Source organism: Vigna umbellata, chromosome 11 (assembly GCF_029865625.1).
Source record: "Vigna umbellata cultivar VRB3 chromosome 11, Vumbellata_1.0, whole genome shotgun sequence".
In the NCBI taxonomy this organism is placed as follows: domain Eukaryota; kingdom Viridiplantae; phylum Streptophyta; class Magnoliopsida; order Fabales; family Fabaceae; genus Vigna; species Vigna umbellata.
Window position 1 is genome coordinate 1,351,431 of NC_142175.1, and position 22,403 is coordinate 1,373,833.

The window sequence follows — 22,403 nt, forward strand, 5'->3', positions numbered from 1 at the left end:
AGATAAAATATACCTATTCAAATGCTTATATTTAAAACATTATCTACAAATAAAAAAAAAACTTGTTGTATAAGATGTAGTAAAAACTCCTGTTCCATTAATATTATACTATAAAACTAATATTTCATTCTTAAATAAATTAAGAAAAAATTACCTATTTTTTCTTTCAAAAATGAACAGAATAAGTAGAAAAATAACTATTATCTTTCTGTTTTGAATAAAATCTTCATTCATTAACCATAGCCTTCTATTTTATTATTTTTTTCCAAAAAATACACATTTTATTCTCAGTTCCCTTATCTGTATATAAATAAAATCTCCAAAGTTTTTATGGCAATGTTCTTTCATTTAAATGCTCCTAACATCACTTTCATAAAAAAAAAAAAAAAAAAGTAGCAAAAATCTACCACACAAGTAAAAAATCATTACCACTACACAACAATATTAATGCATAAAGAAACTAATCAATAATTCATTCATAAGCTTCCCTATATCCTCCATACACATGAAGAATACCTCAAGCAAAAGAACAAAGAAAGAAAATGTTATATACAGTTCACATTCCAACACTTGAGCAAGTTTAAGGCAGAAAACACTACACAAGGAGCAATAGATTCCAAAATTTGTACTTTATTTTAGCTACATTATTTAGCCTAGAGGACTATGAAATGGATTATTTACATGCTAAAAGAGCATATAACTAAAAGAACTATGATAACGTAAAAGAAGTACTGCTAAATTCTAGTAGCTACCAGAGATGTTTCAGTAACAAATCACCTTCATGATTTAGCTGCTTTCACCTGTCTCCAAACCCACACTTTGGCTGCGTCTTTTCCTCAAGCACACCTAAATTGAAGGGGCATAATCAGCATTGGTCACAAAGCAACATAACATATCTAGTGGTTGCAGTATGAACGAACAGTCACAAAACATCAACCACAAATGCAAAAAATGTATAAGATATAATTAGAATCCTATACAATGAAAAGAATATTGTAAGTACTTAGATATGTGTAAAAAGAAGTGTAATTATGCAAATCAAAATTAAGATCATACTTCTTTGACATTATTGAAAACAGAGAGATTATGAATCATAGCAAATTACTTCCTATTGTCTACTGATAGAACTAGCACTGTCAATTGCATTCTGCTTTTGAAATCATCCAAAAGAGGACAATTTCCATTTTTGATTTACCAATAGACAATGCTTCTATGTATCTGCACTATACATGCTTGTATGTCTCACATAGCTCTTTTGGATTTTCATAACTTTTTTATGCATAGGTGAAGCATCTAATCTAACAGTATCAGTATTAGATTAGGATGTGAAACAGATCAAAGAATCAATCTTTATAGATTATCTCCTACCAAAATCTATTTTGGATATGAATTGAAATACAAGAAAATAACATTGCAAACAAAATTTCCTTAATGTGGAGTAACCACAGATTTTGAGTTAGACCTTCTTCATGACTATCCTTTTGGGTGTGGAGGTGTAAATGATTAAGGAGAGAACTGGAAGAAAGTTGTTTGGTAAGAAATAACAGATACACTTGATGACAGAAACTAAAGAAAGAAGTTAAGCCATAAAGCTACTCACAATTGAGACGTACAAGGGCAACTGCATAGGGAACACACCAAAATCAGCAAATTTCTAGTCATCTCTCACGAACTCATTATATTAAATTAAGATAAATTTAACAAATCAACATACACAAAGTAAAACCAAAGTTCTTTTGATTACCAGAACTAGTTTTAGATGAAATTGTCTAAGTTGCTGAGCCTGACCCAAACATACTGTACACTCATTCCCTTTATCATCGAATATGAGAATCTGAGCTTCAAATTAAAAAGCTCTACAACCAAGAGCAGATCTACCTTAACCAATGATAGACCACTCCATTATTGTGTCCGTATATTGAATTTGTATTTGCAGAGTCATGCTAAAATCTAGCAAATATCATTTGTCTCATAACAAAGAAGCATAATGAACCATTGTAAGCTAGAAGGAAAGAATGATGATGAACACAACAACCATAGAAGTTATACCTTAGATGAGGAAGGGGGCAAGGAAGCCCCACGCGCATGGCTTCTCATATGTTTAATCTTCTTGAGATTGTTTGCTATATCCTCCAAAAGCTTCAACTGCCCTTTTAAACTTTCTCCATTTTCTTGGAAGGAAGACAGTTTTTTCTTTCCATGTTTGACTCTCCTCAACCTTTCTCCAAGAATTTCAATCTCATTGCCAATCCTTAACTTCTCATTTTCAACTACACTTGAAGAATCACTTCCATAATAGTAAGTCGAAGAATTGCATCTTGAGTTTGACAGCTGACTGGAGGAGAAGGGGCCATCAACACTATTACCATTTTCAATCTTATTTATCCTTCGACAACTCCGGAATGCATCACTACTCCGTACTTTTAGACTTCCATATTCAAAATACCTATTTGTGATTTCACTTGTAACACTACACAATGAGGAGGTACTTAACTTTTCATTTTCCTCTTCCCTTTGTTCTATGTTGTCTTCAATGACATGGACATCAAGAATATCCGGATCAGTATCATAAAAGAACCTACGCAGTTTGTCATTCATTTGAGCCTTGCGTTCTGTGTTTTTCTCCACTTCTTCTCCATCTTCTGAACTGATGGAAGTCTGTGCAGCCATATAACTTGAGGAAATATCTGTTATTTCATCTTTCTTAAAAAATGATACGGTGCTTCTCTCTTCATATGTTTCAACTGAAATTGGAGCCATTTGTCCACATTGATCACGTTGCACCATTGCTTTGCTGCATAATATGTTGCTTTGATCTTCACTCGTTTCAACTGAAATTGGAGGCCTTTGTCCACCTTGATCACATTGCATCATTGCCTTACCATATGACTGATCACTTCCTTTTGAATCCATTTGCCTATAAGCTTCGAGTTCCTCTTCCAAAAAGTGATTCTCTCTTTCCCTTCTTATAAGGATCTCTTGCAGAATCTCCATCTCCTCTTCATCATAAGCAACTCTTTCTTCTATTATCCTCTGGTATTGCCTCATTTCCATTTCCATTGATGCCTTCTGCTCCTGCAGGCGCAATATCATACCCATGGTTTCATCAGCAGCAGTAGCAGATGAAGCTCTCTCCTTCTCTAACTCAAGGTAAAGAGCAGTGTAGGCCGCTTTCTCTTCCTCAAGTGCATTTTCTAACATCTTGAAACGGTCTTCTTCATTACGATCAATCTGGTCATTGTCACACACATTATCCATGTAGTGTTCCAATGTCAATAAACGTTTGTCCTGGCCTGGACTATCAACCATCGATCCATTAAATTCATAACTATGACAAGTCTTTTCATCCAAATCATGGCAAATTTGATCATCTTCGACTTCTAAATAGAAGGATGGAAAAACAGAACAAGTCAAAAAAACCAATATCAAGTATGTATAGAATCATATATAAATATATACATATATATATATATATATATATATATATATATATATATATATATACACACACACACATATGTGTGTGTGTGTGTAATAAATAGGTCTTCAACAACGATATAAGATTCAACTTGTTACTCCAGAGCAATCCTAGGACAATCATTCGTGATTATAAGCACAAGATGCTGACCTTGATAGTTTGCAAGTATCATTAATATGTTAAAATATGGAAAGTGTTATAACATACATTAGAGACTACAAATTCACACTAACATGTTAATTTATCTTAAACCATCAAATGGACAATAGTTATGCCAGAAACTTCAGACTTACCAACTATACTAACTCCTTTCCCTGAAGTAGGACTCGTGGTTGCATTGGTTTTACCTCTAACTACACCGTCATCAAAAGGTGACAAAGGAGTGAGGACATCAGATTGCAGATTATCCAATGGAACAGCTGAAGAGACATTCCCAGGATCAGAACTACCCCTCCTCCAGCGACGAATTCCAGACCTTCGTTTCATACTCATGGTCGTCTTCCCCTTGGCATTACACGCATTTTCCCTATGAACTAAAGGAGGAAAACGCGGACTGGAACATGAACTACAAGAAGCCTCACCTTCCAACTCAACAACCCTACGATAATGTGTTCTCTCAGCAACCACTTTATCATTGGCACAGCATGAATGACCGTGAACCCAAACCAAATCAAAAGGGAACCTTTTAAACGCCATAACTTGAATGGAACATATCTTCCTTGAAGGCCACTCAAACAGCAGTTTATGCACACAGAAACGGTTATTCCTATACCCAAAACTCCCTTTGCAGGGACAAGGCAAAAGAAGACCAAAAATTCTACACCATTTGGACACAAAGAAAACAAAAGCTGAACAACACAACAAGAAATAAGCTAAAACAAGGTCAATAAAAGCACCAATAAGCCCTCCCAACGTCCAAGAGTGAGTCTCCTGCGAAGCCATCTTCCTCTAAAGTGCGCAAAAAGACCATCACACGTAACAAAAGAAACACAACACATAACACACAATACCCACCAAGCAAAATCCAAAATTCTCACCGACCCTTATCCCAGAATTCCAGATTTAAAGCATCCATGAGACGATAAAGGTGTTTTGATCAAAGGGTTCGGATCAAAGCAGGTGGTAGAACAACTTGAAGAAAAAGGCAAAGGCACACAAGAAACTCAAGATCATGGTTTGGAGAAATCAATAATCCAAACCCAATTGCAGTTCAACCCTTTGGTTATTTTTCTTCCTAAATTTTGAGAAAAATGCATACAGGGTTGGTGCCTTAGCGGTAACCAAGAAAGTAACAACGGATAAAAAGTGGTACTTTCGGAGAAGAATTTAAAAGGAAAAATTTTAAATAACAATATTTAAAGAAGAGAAGAACCAGAAAGGAATCAAGGATAATGGTGACGATGATTAAATGAGGAATTATGAGATTGGCATGTCTTAAATCTTCTTTGAAAAATAGTTTATTATTGCAACCAACGAAGTTGCATCTGATTTCTTCGTCGTTGGTGGGACAGAGAAGAACTACGAGACAGGTAGAAGGCCCCACGGGAGATAAACGACGCCGTTTGTTACACTCTCAAACTTGCCACGTGGGTGTTTTTTTAATGTTGTCATTTGCTTAGCCTTAGCCCACGTTTTGGTTTGGCTTTTTGTTTTATATTTAGCACAATCATTATATTCATAGTTTTTAAAGTAATCTTTAAAAATAGTTATATGCATTTGATGTAACTATAAACGGTTGTGAGATGCTCTTGTAAAATCTCTTCACTAATTTTATAATATATTAGGTTTAAATCCTCATTTGGTTTTCGTATTTGTGTGTCAATCTCAAGTGAATCATCGTTTTTTTTCAGTCTCAATCGGGTCCATAAACTTGTAAAATTGATCCAATTGGGTCCAAATATTTGAAAAATTGATTCAATTAAGCTCTCTTTGTTAAGTTTTCACATACGACGTTAAACAGATGTTGAGTTGTAATTTTTTTTCATGACGTGGCATTATGTATTAAATTGAATTAGTGATCTGTTGTACAATCAATAATTCCACGTAGATGTGTAAAAATTTTATATTTTTCCTTACCCAAAAGACTGAACCAAGGAGCAAAGATTGTGAAAAGGGAGTTGAAACCCTCCCAGAATCGCCCCACCAGCCGCGGCGGCCTCTTCTCCTCCGGTACCTGCTGACCTCAACTGCCGGAAAGATTTCTCAGTTGATCTCGCCGGCGAAATAATCAGCCCCAATCCATTCCACACTGCAACACCCAACACCTATAGTTCTAGGTCCGTTAACGCTGCCTTCAACGGTTCTTGCAGTTCCTCCACGCAATCCCTCAATCTCGACCCTAACAGCATCGACCTCTTCGGCGACGCCCACGTTGTCACCAACAACGATGCCGCCCCCCACGTGCACCTCACCAATCCCTCCCTTTCTTCCTTCGGTCTCCTCCGTGTCCCCGAGCCCCTTGTCTTCGTCGAAGCCACAACCACCCTCTCCACCGAATTCTCCTTCTCCATCTCCGGCAATGGTGACCCCAACTCGAGCCACGTTGGCATCGATGTCGGAAGCCACTTGTCCCTGCCTGTTGCGAATGCTTCCTATGTGGTTCTGGTTCTCAATAATGGTGAAAAGTTGAATGCTTGGGTTGATTATGAAGGTGGGCTTAAGGTGATGGAAGTTAGGTTAAGCAAATAGGGTGAACAAAAGCCTTCTGATCGTGAGGAAGAAGAAGAAGATGGGGAAGGGAATGGGGATGATGACCCCTCAACATAGAAGAAACCTCGTGTTGTTTGGTCTGTTGAGCTGCATAGAAAATTTGGTGTTGTTATTAATCAACTTGGCCAACGAAAAGTGAAAAGTGAGAAAATTTTAAACTTGGCCAACTGCTGCATAGAAAACTGAAAGCATTATTTGAATGCTTGGAAGCGAAAAGTGAGAAAAGAACCTCAGATTGGGGAGTGGAAGGGGCTTCTTCTTGGGCAACGACGGTTTCCGTAGCGGAAGCAGCAAGGGTGAAGCGTGTGGTGATTGGAGGAGGGTGGTGGGATTGATACAGAATCAAAGCCTCAATCCATTGCAAATAAAAAATTCCACGTCATATAAGAGGTATACATATGTGTGCACCACATCATCACAGTTAGACGGTGGGAAAGGGGTTAATTGACTCATTTTTACAAGTTTATGGACGCGATTGAGACCGAAAAAAAAACGATGACCCACTCGATATTAGCACACAAATACAAGGACGAAATGAGAGTTTAAACCAATATATTATTTAGATTATTTTTATATTTTTAAATGAGGGTTTAAACCAATATATTATTTAGATTATTTTTATATTTTTAATTTAATCTCGCTTGACCAAACGTTATCTTTTATTACGTAATTAATTAATAGTTTATTTTTTCTATTTTTTGTGCATACTAATATAAGTGTTTTTCATAAAAATATATAAAATTATTGGTGCAGTTTTTATGTAATAACTTTCGTTTTTTATGTAGTATTTATTTTCGAATTTGTTAATAGTTGATGTTTATTACACTTACATGATTACAAGTTAAGAGAATATGAAAAAAAAAAATCTTTATTTTTTGTTTATAAAGTGATTTTTTTTATTGTGAAAGAGAGAGTAGTATAAAGACTTATTTTATAAATTTAAAGGAAAAGTAATTTAATGATAAATAAAATATATAATATAAATTTATTTTATTTTATTTTTAAAAATACTTTATCTCTCGAGAAGTTATATTTTTGTTTCTTCATTTATCTAATTAAATTATACAATATAAGTTATGATAAAATTTATAGCAATACGATGGAATCAAATTTTGGTTTTGATTAAGTTTTCCTCCTTTCCTCGTATCTTAGCTTTTTTTTTCGGTATTATTTTTTTATGTCACATTATTTGAGCTCAAAAAAATAATATTTATTATCTAATAATTGTTAAGCTAAAAAAATAATATATGTTGTTAAGATAAGATTATCTAAAAAACTATTAGTAACTTATGTTTTGAGGTTTAATATTTTTACCAGGGAATGTCCAACTACTCTAACAAACCATCTGATCGTTGGTGTTCCACCTTTGCCTTCTGGCATACCAGGTAAGAAGCTACAAACTCAGCCATGTCTTTCCTCATCTCTCTACCAAAAAGATTCCTTCAAATCTTTATACATTTTGGTCGTCTTCGAATGTATAGTGAGACTACTCTTGTGACCCTCTTCTAATATCAGTATTCTCAACTTAGCTTTATTCGGAACACAAAATCTTCCCCGAAAACGAAGAATACTATTACTTCCCAAAGCAAAGTCATTGGCCTGCTCAGACCAAACAACACATTGCAGCTCAAGATCACTTCTTGTTCTGCCTTCACTTGCTCTAAAAATTCACTCGTGATTGACATATTACTACACCAGATAAACCCTTGGCCCAACTGCACTCCAAGGTTCATGTCTCGCAACTTTTCAATCAACTCCAACTCCTTGATCATCGTTACAGACATCTGCACCCACTTTCTGCTCAAAGCATCTGCCGCAACGTTTTCTTTTCCTAGATGGTACTGTAGCTCAAAGTCATAGTCTTTCAGATACTCCATCCACATTTGCTAACACATGTTTAACTCCTTCTGGTCAAACGGGTATTTGAGACTCTTGTGGTCGCTGAAAACATAAAATCTCACTCCATAAAGGTAATGTCACTATTAAACTGGTTTTGGTCGTGCAAAATCAAAACAAACTAAGTTTCCCCACTAATTAAGTATAGGGATAACCTAGGTATCAATCCTTGGACTCAGTACAATTAAGTTCAAAGTGTTTGGTTAATTCTTGCTTTTATTTTCTATTTACTAATTAAAAGACAAGGTGGGAAAATTAAAAGTAATGAAATGAAAAATAAAAGAATTAAAAACAAAATCTGTTTAAGGAAAGAATATGAAATAAAAGGAAAATAAAAGAAAGTAGAAATCTAAACTTCTTAAGACAGAAACAACAACATGTCCTAAGCTAATATGAAAATTTAAATGCATCTAAAATGATCCTAAACTAATGAACATTGTTATACAACCTATTAACAAAACCTAAAAGCTATAAATGAAAAATCTAAATGATGCAACTAAACATACAAACGAGCAGTACGCATATGCTACACTACAATATGAATCTGAAATACATTGAACCATGCTAAACTCTCAAGAAATCAGAAATGAAATCAATCAGAATAAAGCAATACCAAAAATTAAATCTAACCTAGTCCAACCATCATCAAAAAGCAAATGAGAACAGAATTTAGAATTGAAACAAAGCAAAATCAGTACCTAAATTCTAACTAATCAAAAGCAAGATAGTAATCTCAAAGAAGAATTGAATTCACAGGTAAATGCACATTGATGTGAATAAAAGAGTTCTTAGAGTTCTAAAGAAGACATCATGTTATGTGAATCCCACTCTAGGGTATTCTGGTTCATATTTCATAACCTAATTTGACTCTTTCCACTCATTTGTCCAACCAATGTTCATTTTCCTATTCATCAATCTAAAATTCACAAACAGAATTTAAATGCGCAAACGATTGAGGATAACGTTTTAATTACACTCAGAAAGACATTCTGACTAAAGTAAGCCCATCACAGGGTCTTATAGTTCATATTTTAGAACTTACAATGGCAATTTCTACTCATTCTCAATCAATGCAAATCTAAATCTGATATACACTACAAAGAAAAGAATAGAAACATAAATCTGGATGAATCTTTATGCATTGGACTCATCTCTAACTCGAGAAGACATCTCGATAAAGAATTCTCATTGTGGAGTCATTTAATTCCAAAAGAAATCATAGAAATGCAGAGTGACAAAGTCCAAATAATTTTCAATGAAAAACAAAAAACACAATCACACAAGAACACAAAAAAAATCAAAATAACATAATCATACAACACTCGACAAATAGAAACATCAAGAAAGAACATATTATTAATGTGAAACACATAGTACAAGAAAAAAGTACTGAAAAAAAACACGCAATCGAAGCCACCATGGGTTGTCACCACCGTGAGTGTTCGCTCCAATAGCTTTGAGAAACGAAAACCTACTCTATGGAAAGCGTATAAACCCTAAGCTAAAAAAAAATGTAAAAATAATGATATTTGTTCGTGTGTACATTTACATGGAAGAAACCCCTTTATATAGGGTCAAAGAAGAAAAGAAAAGGAATAGGGAAAGAAACTTGCCCTAGACGCTTTAATCTTCTCTTCATCGGACGGTTCTGCCTTCTTCTCTTCCACTCTTTCTTTCTGAACCCTTCAGCCTTTTCAGTATGTGCCTTTTGGTTCAACTTCAAGTGCTCCGGTCAGCTTTACTTCTCCGAGCAGGATCCACTATACTTGCCTTTGGCTGCCTCGGTCTCTAGGTAAGCACTTCTCGAGCCATGGAGCTCTTCTTTCTTTCGCTTTCTCTAGTGCGTCAAGCCCTAGGTTTTGGGTTCCTTCCAAATGAATTGCTCGAGGTAGAGACCCCTAAGGCAGCAGTTTGGCTTCCACTTCTTACCAAAAAGCACTGCATCACTAAAGTTGGAGCCAACCCATCTGCCCAAAATCCAGTCACAAGCGCCCCAAACAATATCTGCAGCAGTAACAACCCAATTGCCAACAGCTTTTTGCTTCAAACAGCCTCTAAATCTCAATTGTAGAAGTGCGGCACCACAACCCAGCTGAATCCATGGCCCAATTATCCAATCAGCAACAACTTCAAATGTCCAGCATCAGTAACCCAATTCAAGAAAGCAAAAAAAAAAAAAATCAAGGCCCAATTCTTGAAATCAGCTCAATTGCTAAGGCCCTTAGTACAACAAAGAAAATTAATCCAAAATTAAAGAAAGAAAAGAAAATCAAATAAAAGAAAAGAATTTTTATCAAAAGACTTTCTAAAAAAAATATTAATTTTCTAATTATTTAAAAATTCTACAAAATACACCTAAAAACCTATTTTTAACTAAAATTATACAAAACTAAAGAATTTAAAGAAAAACCTAAAACTATCCTAATTCTAGACAATTAAGAACAAAGAAAAGCTAAGAAGGACTCCTAAACACAGAAAAATATGTAAATTTGGAGAGTTATCAGTCACCAAGTCTTCAAGGCAAACATCATTGCTGCCAGCTCTATATCATGCGTCAGATAGTTCCTCTCGTGTATCTTCAATTGACGAGACACATACGCCACCGGTCTTCGGCTTTGCATCAACACACAACCTAAACCTTGATAAGAAGCATCACAGTACACTTCAAGAACTTTATCCATTTCTGGGATGATCAACATTGGCACAGTTGTCAACCTCTTCTTCATCTCTTCAAAACTAGCCTCGCACTGCTTTGTCCACACAAATGGCTGATCTTTTCGAGTCAACTGAGTCAAATGACCCACTATCTTAGAGAATCCTTCGACAAAACTCCGATAATAACCTGTCAAACCAATAAAACTTCTTACTTCGGTCACCGACATAGGACGTTCCCATTTCAACACTGCCTCCACCTTGCCAGGTCAATCGAGATTCCTTGAGTAAAGATCACATTACCAAGAAAATGCACTTTATCTAACCAGAACTAGCACTTTGACAACTTTCCAAACAACTGATGTTCCCTTAGAATCTCCAATGTTTCCTTAGCTGTTCAACATGCTCCTCTCAACTCTTCGAGTATATTAGAATATCATCGATGAATACAACAACAAACTTATTCAAATAAGAACGAAAAATGTGATTCATATAATCTATGAATATTGTTGAAGCATTTGTTACCCCCAAAAGGCATCATCACATACTCATAGTGCCCATAGCGTGAACGAAATGTTGTCTTTTGTGTATCATCAAGCTTGACAAGAACTTGATGATTACCTAACCTCAAATCTATCTTTGAGAACACCCCAACGCCCTTCAACTAATCTAAAAGGTCATCGATCCTCGACAACGGGTACTTGTTCTTTATTGTAACCTTGTTTAGTTAACGATAGTTTATGCACAACCTCAAACTTCCATCCTTCTTCTTCACCAACAACACAGATGCACCTCATGGAGAAAAACTTGGCCTGAAGGTACGAAGCTACTGATATTGGCCCTGCTCTTGGCACCAAGTGTATAACGAAGTACATTGCTCAACTTAGTGGTAACCTTGACACCTCTTCTAGAAACACATATGCAAATTCTTCTACTATAGGTATACCACTGATTTACTCGTCAATACTCTGCTTCTGTTCTTTCTCCATTACTACAAAACATACAACTCCACTCTTGAGATCTTGCAACACTTCTCTCGATGTCGACATCTCTATGCCTTCTGGTTTCTGGAACACTACCTTTTGACATCCGCAGTCGATCAACGCATGGTTATCAGACAACCAATCCATCCCCAAGATCACATCTAAACCCTTAAGTGGCAAACATACCAAGTTGACTTTAGACTTGTGACCTGCCACCTCAATCGGACACCCAACGCAGATTGAACTGGTTAAAACTTGTTCGAATGCTGAACAAGAGACAACTAGCTCGCACCCCAGATCAAACATGAGAAGACCATGGTTCTCCACACACAAAAAGGACACAAACGAGTGCGTCGCTCCCGAATCAAACAACACATACACACCTTTACCAAACAAGAAACAAGTATCCAAAATCAAATTACTTGAATTCTCTACCTCTGCCCCTGACATGGCGAACACCCTACCCATGCTTATGGCTTCCCTCCACTAAATGTCCTCTTCTAAGGGAATCACGAGATATGTGCCACTGGATGTCCAACTTTGACAACTTTCACACATCTTAACCTTTTTATCACCCAATAACGTACCATAAATAAATATTTAATATTATAAAGCACAATAATAAATAAAATATTATTCTAATTAATACAAGTCTTACAACATTTTAATGAAACTTTTAATGGTGATAACATTCTATGAATGCCTTCTTTGTCTCTAACGTCCACTTTTGACTTTTATATGATAGAGCTAGTGGATACTTGACATAGGGAACTACAAATAGTAAAGCATATATGCATGTGGGAAAATTTTTCTTTTTCTTATCACTTTTCTTGTTTTGAAACGTTGTGCATTTAATGCTTTTTAATGTGTTTTCATAACAACTACGTGCTTTTCAAAATTTCTATCGTTCAAATAAGATTTAATCATTTAAGCATTTCAAAGACAATACCAAGTAATTCATAGAGGTGTCATGGTTTGATGAAGATGTTGTTTTGCATCAAGGTATCATTTAGCCTATTCAAGGAATTTACTAACAACGCTACTTTTAGTGATCTTTGTTCAGTTCAAGAGCGCATTTAGGACAATGTTACTCAACACATATTTTTGGAGCAATGTTTATAGCTTTTAATGTGTTTACCAAAAACATCATTTTGCAAGATATAGTGAAAGCTCATTTAGCATTGTTTAGCAATGTATAACAAGACTCTCATATAACAAATTAATGCATTTTGTAAGGATATCGTTTGGTAGTGTCTCTACTAAGGTATTAATACGTTTATTAAAGTTTTTCTTTCAACATTTCGATCTTCACAAAGCTTTTTCATAAGAAGTCTTTTCTTTCAACGATATTGCTTTCACAAAGATAATACTTTGTCAAATGCTCATTTTGTTTATTTCTGTTTGTTAAACTTCAAAACATGAAGACGTTAGACGATTCAATCTTATAGACGATCTTGTCTTAACATCTAATGAAGATGTCTGAAGCCAAGGTCATAAAGGATGTTTTCTAGACAAAACAATTTAAATGCATCTAAAAATCATAAACATCGTCTAAAAGAAACTATCTCTCATTGAATTCATCAAATAGAATATATGAGCAAAAAAGGCTAGCATCTCATGAAAACATAAGTCTATCTCTTGTATAACACTAAGATTAAAAGAAATTTTTATGAGTACAAGTGTTATATCAAACAAAGCTTTCTAAAGAAAACATCATCTAATAAATCACTGCTAAATACTTTAGCCTTTGAAAAAACAACTAATGTTTATACCGTCTCATGATTATACATGTTATATGTCTTACCAAACGATGCATTTATTAATGAAATGACAAATGATAAAATGTTTTGAACACGCTACACTGTCTAACATTTATCAATATTCAAAACATTTAATGTGTGTGCTATAAAGAACCTCAATGTTTGTATACTTTGTTCTTGGTATTCATGCATATCAATAAAGCATAAATATATGATCAAAATCATGACACCTAAGAAAAAGACGTTATGAGAGAATAAGAACATTCTAGGAATTTTACCTTGAAGCCCTCTGCTCAGTCACATCGTACAAGCTTAGTTTCGCTTAAGGCTATGAGAAAAAAGCTTTGTACCCTACAAAGTATACTAAAGTCTAACTTCTTATCAAAAGACTACTCTCTTGAACTTAATTTCTCTGTCTAATGGTCACCTTTCAAGAGAAGCTATATATAGAAGAAAGCTTGAAGAAAAGTTGTTGATGGTAGTGCAAGAAAGATAACATATGAAGAATACCAACGTGAGAAGGGAATAAAAAGAAAAGTCTGTAATGCTCATATATCGTCTGAAGCTCAATATCTTCTAATAGAAAAATCTTAGTAAATACATAACAATTCATATTGTTTATATCCTCTCCTTGAGAGTTATCACATGTACTTATGATCTAAACACTATTTGTGTAGCAAATTTTGAAAAGAATTAAAGCACTTCTTTAGACGTGTTGTCTAGGGCGAAACTATGAGTGGTAAGACTACTTATTGTAAACCAAGAGTGGTTAAACTTGGTCTAGGCGTGTTGACTAAGGAATCAGGAATGGCTAGAATACTTGTTGTAAACCAGGAGTGGTGAATATACTCAGTGAGATTCTGAACCGGTAAAACTCATGTAATCTTGGAAAAGATTAGTGCAACCCCTTAAGAGTTCTTAAGGGGAACTAGATGTAACTTAGGATTGAGCGAACCAGCATAAAAACTATACTATAATGTTTTCCTTTCTGAAAAGCTTTTACAAAGTCATTTTGAAACATCATCGTCTGAACATATTCTTATTTACTCATCTTATGAAAACCAGCGTCTAAACCTATAACAATTTTATATATTCTGTTTACAAATCATTAGACGTTGCTTTGTGAAAATATTTCAAAAATACTATTCACCCCCTTTTAATGTTTTCCTGTTTTTTCATTTACTTTTAGTATATGCATAGTGTTTCACTAACCTTTTGAGTAGAATTTTATAAGAATCAATTATTGAAAAACAATTTCGTATTCGTTGGCAAACGACTCAGGGCTAACTTAATCCTATCTAGTTTGTTAACTACTAACTTGAAAATATTGAAGTTACCTTATTAAGTAGTAGTAAATTGATAGCGTCAATGACAGCATATCAGGTACCATCTTGTGTGACAAGTTTCTCCCCCTCGTCGCTCTCTATAGTCATCCCAAATCCAGCAAGGCCTTCATTATTGACCTCATGTCCCTTGTTTGGAGAGCCTTCGCATCTTCTTCAATCTCTTTCTTCATTTCTTCATTTCTTCATTTCAACTATGAGCTAATAATGATTTGTAAGCTTTTTTTGAAGTAAGACTACATCCATCGCTTTGAAAAAGATATACTTGATTCCTTATTTGCTTTAGTTATATTGCTTCTTTGTTACATACCTTTTACCTTAGTTAGGGACATAACACTAATGATTTGTACTATTTCACCACTGCATGAAAAAAATTCAAAAAATGGCAGATTAGTCGAGCAATCCGTCAGGCCGCTAAATGGCATAACTAATTTTTAGGTTGTTTTCTATAGTCGGGTTGACTTGTCCTACCTGGTTTTGGCGACTAATAACGAGTTAGGCTAAAATGTCGGAAGAACTCCTTTCATCACCTTTAATTGAAGTTGCTATACCCACCAACCTCTACCCATTACTTCTTCGTGAGGCTCTGATGGCCTTCATGTTGGGTCTATCAAGGAGAAGGTTCACCGAGGAGACACAAACACCAATGAGACATGAGTCCAACCATATAAGGGATCGACACCACTCTCTACCAAAAACCTTAAGACAATGGGTTAATGGGTCTTTCACCTTTATACAATGCTCTACTTGTTGGGTTATTAGGCTCCCTTCCTATGTGGAGAATAGGCCCAAATAATGTGGACCTTTATGTCTCACTAGGTTAAATAGAGATGGGTCAAATTAGTAGGGCACATTAGAGTCATTTGAAAAGTGGCAAAAGCCAAGAGAGAGAAAAAGAAAGAGAGAAAGCCTTTCCCGCATAACCCTAAACCTATGTTTTTGTCGCTGTGAAGTCGTTCACCATTGGATCAAGTTGATTTTTGGACAATGGGTTTCAGAAATATTGTTCTTCATTCTGACCGTTCATATCGTCAATAGGAGGTCTATATTGGGAGAAATTGGTCCCGCACCAGCAGCCTTGTTTTGGAGAATTTTCATGTTCTTTGTTCTCATTTGTAAGCATTTGTGCTTATTTAAATTGGCTTATTGAAAACATCATTTGGTGTTATTATTAAAGACTCTTTTGTATTCTATTATTGATCATAGTGGATTTTTCTATGGTCTAGACGACTCGTGGTTTTTACCCTTGCATTGAGGGGTTTTCCACGTTAAAAATTGTTGGTGTCTCTTTGTGCTTTTGGATTATATTTTTGTTCTATTTGTTTGATGCTCCTCGCAGATTATCGCAAGAAAGGGGATTGAATTTCCGCTCCGTTATTACTCTTTTCTAAGTTGTTATATTCTTGGCCCTTTCCCATCACTACTTTCTCATTTTTGTCCAATGTGGGACTTGGACTTACACTTAGATTCCCAACAATCTCCCCCTCAAGGGTGAGTCCCTTCCACATTGGTACACTCCCCTCCAGCGGAAACATTCTCAACCACGAGTACCCCTTCGTACCGTCGTTCATCTTAACGGGACACACTTACTTGGAACCCTTCACTAGGAAGACTTTCGATACATGCACCATTGTACTCGTCTGAACCGATCACCAAGACAAATCATCGACTTTGATACCACTATTGGGTCTATCAAGGAGGAGGTTCATCAGGGAAACACAAACACCAATGAGACATGAGCTCAACCATATAAGAAATTGACACTACTCTCTACCCAAATAAGACAATAAATTAATAGATCTTTCACCTTTATATAGTGCTCTACTTTCTTATTTCTATCCAATATAAATATTGGACACATACTTGAATTCCCAACCCTTCATTCATCTTCTGGCACATGTACTCCTTCATCGCATGCAATCCTTGATCTATCAGTTTCAGCTATGGCAAAACTCAAAGTGTTCCTCCGCCTCCCATTCATGGGTTTTTAATGGCAATTAGATGAAATCAAGTACGCTGAGGTGTCTTTCCCATCTCATCTTTTCACCTTTGTATTCTCCTTAAAATTATCTCCCTCAAATAATTTCAAATTTGAAGCAAATGCCAAACAGAATCTCCATTCCATCCACCTGAACATTAAATAGATGGAAACAAACAGAGTGTTAATCAAAACAATCTCACTCTTCATTCTCTTTCTAATTTTATTTCTTTCTTCAAATTTATTTTTCAATCCAAAAATGCTCTCGCCTTTGAAAATTGATAATGTGTCCTAGTAGTTAAGTCGACATCCTATTATAAGATATTATAACTCATAAATTTAATTGGTCATAAGGCTTACATTTTTTATAATTATATTAATCAACTATTCATATACTAGGAAAAAAAAAGAAACCATAATTTAAAATATTTGAAATTGATTGAAGATGATATAAATATTTAGGGACAAATATATTTAGTATGCTGGAGGAAATAAAAAACAAAATACCTCACTAAAACTTATAAAAATATACCTCTAATTACGATGAAAATCATTGAATTTTTAATGCTCTAACTAGACGTCTTAGATTTTTTTTTTCAGAACAATACTTATTCTTTAACTGTTTAAAAGCATTACATCAACATTTTTAGGATTTAAAAAATATTTTTTTTATTTTATACTCAATTTTTAAAATTCTTTTTGAAAAAATATTATTGTGTACGTCTATAAAAAACATATTTGCGTAATTCAAAATATTGTAATTAACATAATTTACTTTCTCATCGATATAATAACGTATCTTCACGTTAATTCACATTCTTAACAAAAAGCGAAATCTTTATTTCATTTCAAGATAAAATATTTAACAATTAATAATCTCATTTAAGTATTTAAAAAAATGTTATTAAATATCTACTTGATGTAATTTATTTATTTTAAAATAATTACTTTTAATAGGCCGCATAATATTTTTTAAAAAGTTGCTCATATTATAAAGACCTTCAAAATTACACTACCTATTTATACAACTAGCAATACCTAATCGAAACTTGACAGAATATTTTTGTTTGAGTAAAAAGCGATAGAATCACTCTCACTCAGGTAATTAAATCTCTTTTCATTTCTCAACGATCTATCTATTGACTCATCAGCTTCGAACTTGAGACCCATTATTAGTTTCGTCTTCAAAGTTGTTTTTTTTTTTTTTGTGGGCATGCGAAATTCGTTATTCGTTAGGCTCCCTATAGTTTGCTCGCTATACTGACATACTTGGAGTTTTTTTGAGGAGTTTGTGTTTTTATTGTATAGATTTGAATTTTTCCGAGTATTTTAGCTTGCAATTTTAAAATGTTTGTTTGATTTGCTATGAAGGGATCTGTGGGTTGCAAGTTTTGTGTTTGGTCAAATGCCTAAATGAGCTTTGAGATTCCCTTTGGCTATCTTTATTGGTTGTTTTGTTAACTGTTGATTTCTTGTGGTCTGTTCTTTGTGAACGGCTCTGTTAATAGTGCATGGCTTTGTTAATTTTGTTTGAAGGGTTATTTCTTTTATGGGTCTTGATGGTAGATTTGATACCAGGAGCTGTTGGGCCCTTTTACCAGTTTTAACGATATTGAAAGCCATAGAAGAAAACAATAATATTACTCTCCCTTTTCCCTTCTAAATCTCACTACCAAACATACCTGCAGGGATAATAGGGCTTCCTACTGTGATCATGACATTTATTGTGTGTTGTTTAGTGAGAATTTAGCCGAGGTTTGATTCTATTTGGAAGTTGTATGGAACTTATTAATTAATCCTTTCTAGAGTTATCAACTTAATCAACAGTGAATGTGTATTTTCCCTGGCATTTCTGAGTTGGATTCCTGTATACAGAAATTTCCAAAACAGATAGTTGTTGATGATTTGTCAACATGAATAAGTTGTTAGACTTTGGGAGGAAAGCCCTCTTTTATGTCAGGGTGCTTTCTGGATATGAAGAGCGAAGAATACGATCTTATAGGCTCCAGCTTGAACAACGCGTACAACAGGTCTACCATTTCTCTTCTACAAACGTTTACATTCTTGCTGGTGTTAGTTTCTGTTGTCTTTTAGATATCACGAGAAAACAGACCATTGAATGTTGTGAACCATTTCATCTGAAGCTAAGGTTCTTTTTAAACTGTAATAGCCTAGTGAGTCTATTTTAAAAGTCAAATTGGGGCCTCCATTAGGATCCAATTGCAATGTATGAAATTTTAGTCCAACATTGAACGAATTGGATTCTAATTTGGGGTTTATAAGGCCCTGGGCTCTCCAATATCACATTGGTGACATGTGAATTTTAACCTTGTAACATTCATTTTTCATTGCGTGATGATGAAGGCTATTGTGGAATTTCTTTATTTCCATTCTGATGTTTTCCCATTGAAAAGGCCCAAGCAAGGAAAGCAGCCATAAATAAAGAACCTGAGAAGATTATTTTATCTGAGGTTCGTCGAATGGTTGAAGAGATGCAAAATTTGAACAAGAAGCTGGAAGAAACTGTAAGTTGTATTCTGGGAAAAATATAAATTTTGGAAATTTAGGATGCATGTAAGTATATTTTTTCTTTTGAAATTTCTAATCCTTTTCTGTCACTTATAATATGCTGTCAGAATGTCTTCTAAACAAAAACTTATCTGTTCTTTTTCCCTTGAGAAGTTATACCAACATAACATCCATTGAGAACTTCAGTGTGACATGCAGGCTATTTTTCCAACTTTTGTTGATATTAAAATTGGACGATTCAGATTCATATTCTGCCATTTTCTTTTTGAATGGAAACATTCATATTCTGTCATATTGTATCTTAATTAAAATATTCGTCTATTCTGTGAAAGTTCTTATATGATATTTGATTTATTTTCCATGTGCACAGTATAATTGTTTCATTTGTGGCACTCAAATTTGTTGCATAAGAAGATGCACATTCCTTGCAGGAGGCAGCCATTGAAGACTATTTCAAGCCTCTAGACAATGAAGCTGAGATTATAATGAAAATGCAACTACAAGGGGAGGAGAGAACATCAGAGATGATGATGAAGGCATTGGAGAAACAAGCTTCTCTTCAGCAAGTTGAAGCAGAAAAAAATGCAATTATGCATAAAGTTGACAACTCTGAAGCCAACCTGGATGATTCTAAGCTGATGGAAGAAGAGAAAGGTTTGAAGGAGATGTTGAAAGAATTGCAACGAGAAGTTTTGCTTGAGAAAGCTGATGCAGGAAGTTCTGATAATATGCATCAATCAGACAAGTCTCATATCAATTTGGACCCTGCATCTTCAACCACCTCTGAAAGAAGCTGAGGTTATGTAATTTTGAAGCATTGGTGATTCCTGATTTTTGGCTTTGAAATACATTTCAGCTGTGCTGCTGAAATGTTAATCATCTTGGTGAATTCAAACTAACCAAGGCAGGACTAGGGCATATTTGTAGCTTGTTTGTATTACTAATTTTGTTCAATAAAATTTTCATCTTTTGAGGCGTGATAAAATTATGTCACTGTTTTTCATGAAACATAGTTGATTAATAAACCTTAAAACGAAAACACCTTCGGAAAAATGTTTATGCTAGTCTGAACATCTTGATTCATCCTAGCGGGAGGGTGGTGCATTACGTCAACTAAGATGATTCTATTTTGTCACTAGGCAGTTTCTTCCATAAATTTATCAACAGGGCAATTTGTAATGTAAATTTTGTATTTTTGAAATACATAATTTACCATATATTTTTTATTTTGTATTTTAAAATGTATTATTCGGCTGAACTATAATTTTTGTATTTTAGAATACATAATTTGAAATATACGTTTTATTTTTTATTTTTAAATGGATAATTTAAAATATAATTTTGTGTATTTTGAAATTTATAATTTAGAATAATAAAATTTTATTTAAAATTGTATATTTGTATTTTAGATTATGTAATTCAAAATGAATTAATTTTTATTTTATATTTTATATTTTGGAATGTATTATTTAAAATATTATATATGGTATTCCATATTTTAAAATACAAAAAGTGCATGTTGAAATCATGGAAGTGTAGTAAGAGTTAGCCTTTAAACTGATATTATGTCCAAACTGTTTGTGAGAACCGAAAAAAAATGGCATTAAGAATTAAAAAAGAAAAATTCGGTAAGAAACGTATGTCAAAATAAGTTTTTATTTACTACTGTGGTATAATTTGAATTAGAAATTATGAGAGTGGTGCATTTTTAAAATTAAAATTCATTCAATTAGTGTAAAGTTACTTCATAACATAAAACAGTTGTACCGTTCAAACACAATTCAATTAAATTGAGTTGAAGTCGTGATAAGATAACTTTAATATATAAACCAAAGTCATCTAAACTTCGTACACTTTTTATTAAAATTAATTATTTCGTAAAACAAAGTAATCTTATTTATTATATAGAAATGTTAGTATAATGATACGATTTTAATATTTTGTAAATAATATAGATATAGAAGTCGTGAAAACATTAACTAGCAACCAAAATTCAGAAAAGAAGGAATGTGTTTGAGTTGAAAGAAGAAAGGAAGGGTCCAAAGAGTCAATTTGAAAAATGATGGCAGCAAGCCCTCTGCACTGCACTTTTAATTGGATACGCGCCATCAATGTCAGAATACAATAAATCACAAACACATACGCACAATACAATAAATCACAAACACACCTACAGAGAGTCACAGGTTTGACTCGAAAATCCCCCTTAATTTACACTCTGCATACGTGCTATGATACTAAAGTTGTAATTTGTTTCACGACTTCAACTCAATTTTATTAAAATCTTCTTTGAATGGCACATACTTCTTTTATCGTGAAATCATCTTAACTTTGAATGATTTTTTTTTTAAATATACCACTTTCGTAATTCCATTCAAATTGCACCACAGTAATAAAAAAACCGTCAAAATATCAATTTAATTATCTTTCTTGTACATGTTTTTTCTCTTTTCTTTTCAATTCTCAACCGTTTTTAATAATTTTTACAACTTTATCGACTTCTTATCTTCTACAAATCTTTTTTATATAAATTGAGAAAAGAGCATTGGATATAGAGTTGATTTCTTGATAAATTTTATATCTTTTTAGGTTGTTAGTCAAAATCAGATTTATGTTGTAAGGTAACAGTGCTTTATCAATGTTTTCGTTCATGAGTATCTAGTATGACCTTTTAAGTGCTAAAGCTTTGAAGAAATATTCTAGGATTGTCTTTTTATTTCTCAATGTCTTTTTGTCCTTTGTACAACGCTTCTGAATAAAATTTATTGTTGACATTACTTGCATGGACAACGAGAACAAAACATGTAAGCAAAGAAGCACTGCAGCTAGACTTGATTTTTAAACTCTTTTCAATTTCTCAAAAATTTTGAAAAAACTCAATTTCAAATTCTCCTCCATAGTCATTTCAGATATTCATGATTTTTAAACTCTTTTCGATTTTTATCCTTTTACAAAGTTTGTAGAAGACATCAAACACTTCATCCTAGTTATTATGAGATCATGACGTTGCAACTTTGAGATTAATCTCATGCTTGCATGTCCATAGTTATTATGTCATGATATTGCCTCATCTTT

At 33.9% G+C, this 22,403-nt stretch overlaps 3 protein-coding genes across 5 annotated transcripts; 1 reads left to right on the plus strand and 2 right to left on the minus strand.

Moving 5' to 3' along the window:
• Window positions 1-444: 444 nt before the first annotated feature.
• On the minus strand, window positions 445-4,916 carry LOC148190716 (uncharacterized). 2 transcript variants are annotated; one of them, XM_088102301.1, is made up of 3 exons: window positions 3,772-4,916; window positions 2,050-3,377; window positions 445-846 (listed from the first exon to the last, which is right to left on the minus strand). In XM_088102301.1, exons 1-3 carry the CDS (start codon window positions 4,418-4,420, stop codon window positions 787-789), a joined length of 2,037 nt encoding a protein of 678 aa, XP_087958427.1. In that variant the 5' UTR covers window positions 4,421-4,916; the 3' UTR covers window positions 445-786. The 2 variants fall into 2 exon arrangements, with proteins under 2 accessions (XP_087958427.1, XP_087958426.1); XM_088102300.1 differs by having other exon boundaries at window positions 2,050-3,380; window positions 3,772-4,915.
• A 6,772-nt stretch (window positions 4,917-11,688) lies between these two features.
• Window positions 11,689-12,186, minus strand: LOC124821762 (uncharacterized). The gene has a single exon (XM_047293693.2). The coding sequence runs from the start codon at window positions 12,184-12,186 to the stop codon at window positions 11,689-11,691; it is 498 nt and encodes a 165-aa protein (XP_047149649.1).
• Window positions 12,187-17,788: 5,602 nt separating this feature from the next.
• On the plus strand, window positions 17,789-20,313 carry LOC148190717 (uncharacterized). Of its 2 annotated transcripts, XM_088101555.1 has the most exons (4): window positions 17,789-17,900; window positions 18,675-18,829; window positions 19,214-19,324; window positions 19,760-20,313. In XM_088101555.1, the coding sequence occupies exons 2-4, from the start codon at window positions 18,713-18,715 to the stop codon at window positions 20,123-20,125; spliced, it is 594 nt and encodes a 197-aa protein (XP_087957681.1). In that variant the 5' UTR covers window positions 17,789-17,900; window positions 18,675-18,712; the 3' UTR covers window positions 20,126-20,313. The 2 variants fall into 2 exon arrangements, with proteins under 2 accessions (XP_087957681.1, XP_087957682.1); XM_088101556.1 differs by lacking the exon at window positions 17,789-17,900 and having other exon boundaries at window positions 17,945-18,829.
• Window positions 20,314-22,403: the final 2,090 nt, after the last annotated feature.

Bases quoted from the DNA above. Each gene is read 5' to 3' on its own strand.
- LOC148190716 (XM_088102300.1), bottom strand. From the start codon at position 4,420: ATGGCTTCGCAGGAGACTCACTCTTGGACGTTGGGAGGGCTTATTGGT. The intron at 3,381-3,771 runs GTAAGTCTGAAG...CCTTCTATTTAG, and splicing joins GAAAGGAGTTAGTATAGTTG to AAGTCGAAGATGATCAAATT. The intron at 847-2,049 runs GTATAACTTCTA...CCTTCAATTTAG, and splicing joins TGCCCCCTTCCTCATCTAAG to GTGTGCTTGAGGAAAAGACG.
- LOC148190717 (XM_088101555.1), top strand. From the start codon at position 18,713: ATGAATAAGTTGTTAGACTTTGGGAGGAAAGCCCTCTTTTATGTCAGG. The intron at 18,830-19,213 runs GTCTACCATTTC...CCCATTGAAAAG, and splicing joins TTGAACAACGCGTACAACAG to GCCCAAGCAAGGAAAGCAGC. The intron at 19,325-19,759 runs GTAAGTTGTATT...CATTCCTTGCAG, and splicing joins ACAAGAAGCTGGAAGAAACT to GAGGCAGCCATTGAAGACTA.
- LOC124821762 (XM_047293693.2), bottom strand. From the start codon at position 12,186: ATGGGTAGGGTGTTCGCCATGTCAGGGGCAGAGGTAGAGAATTCAAGT.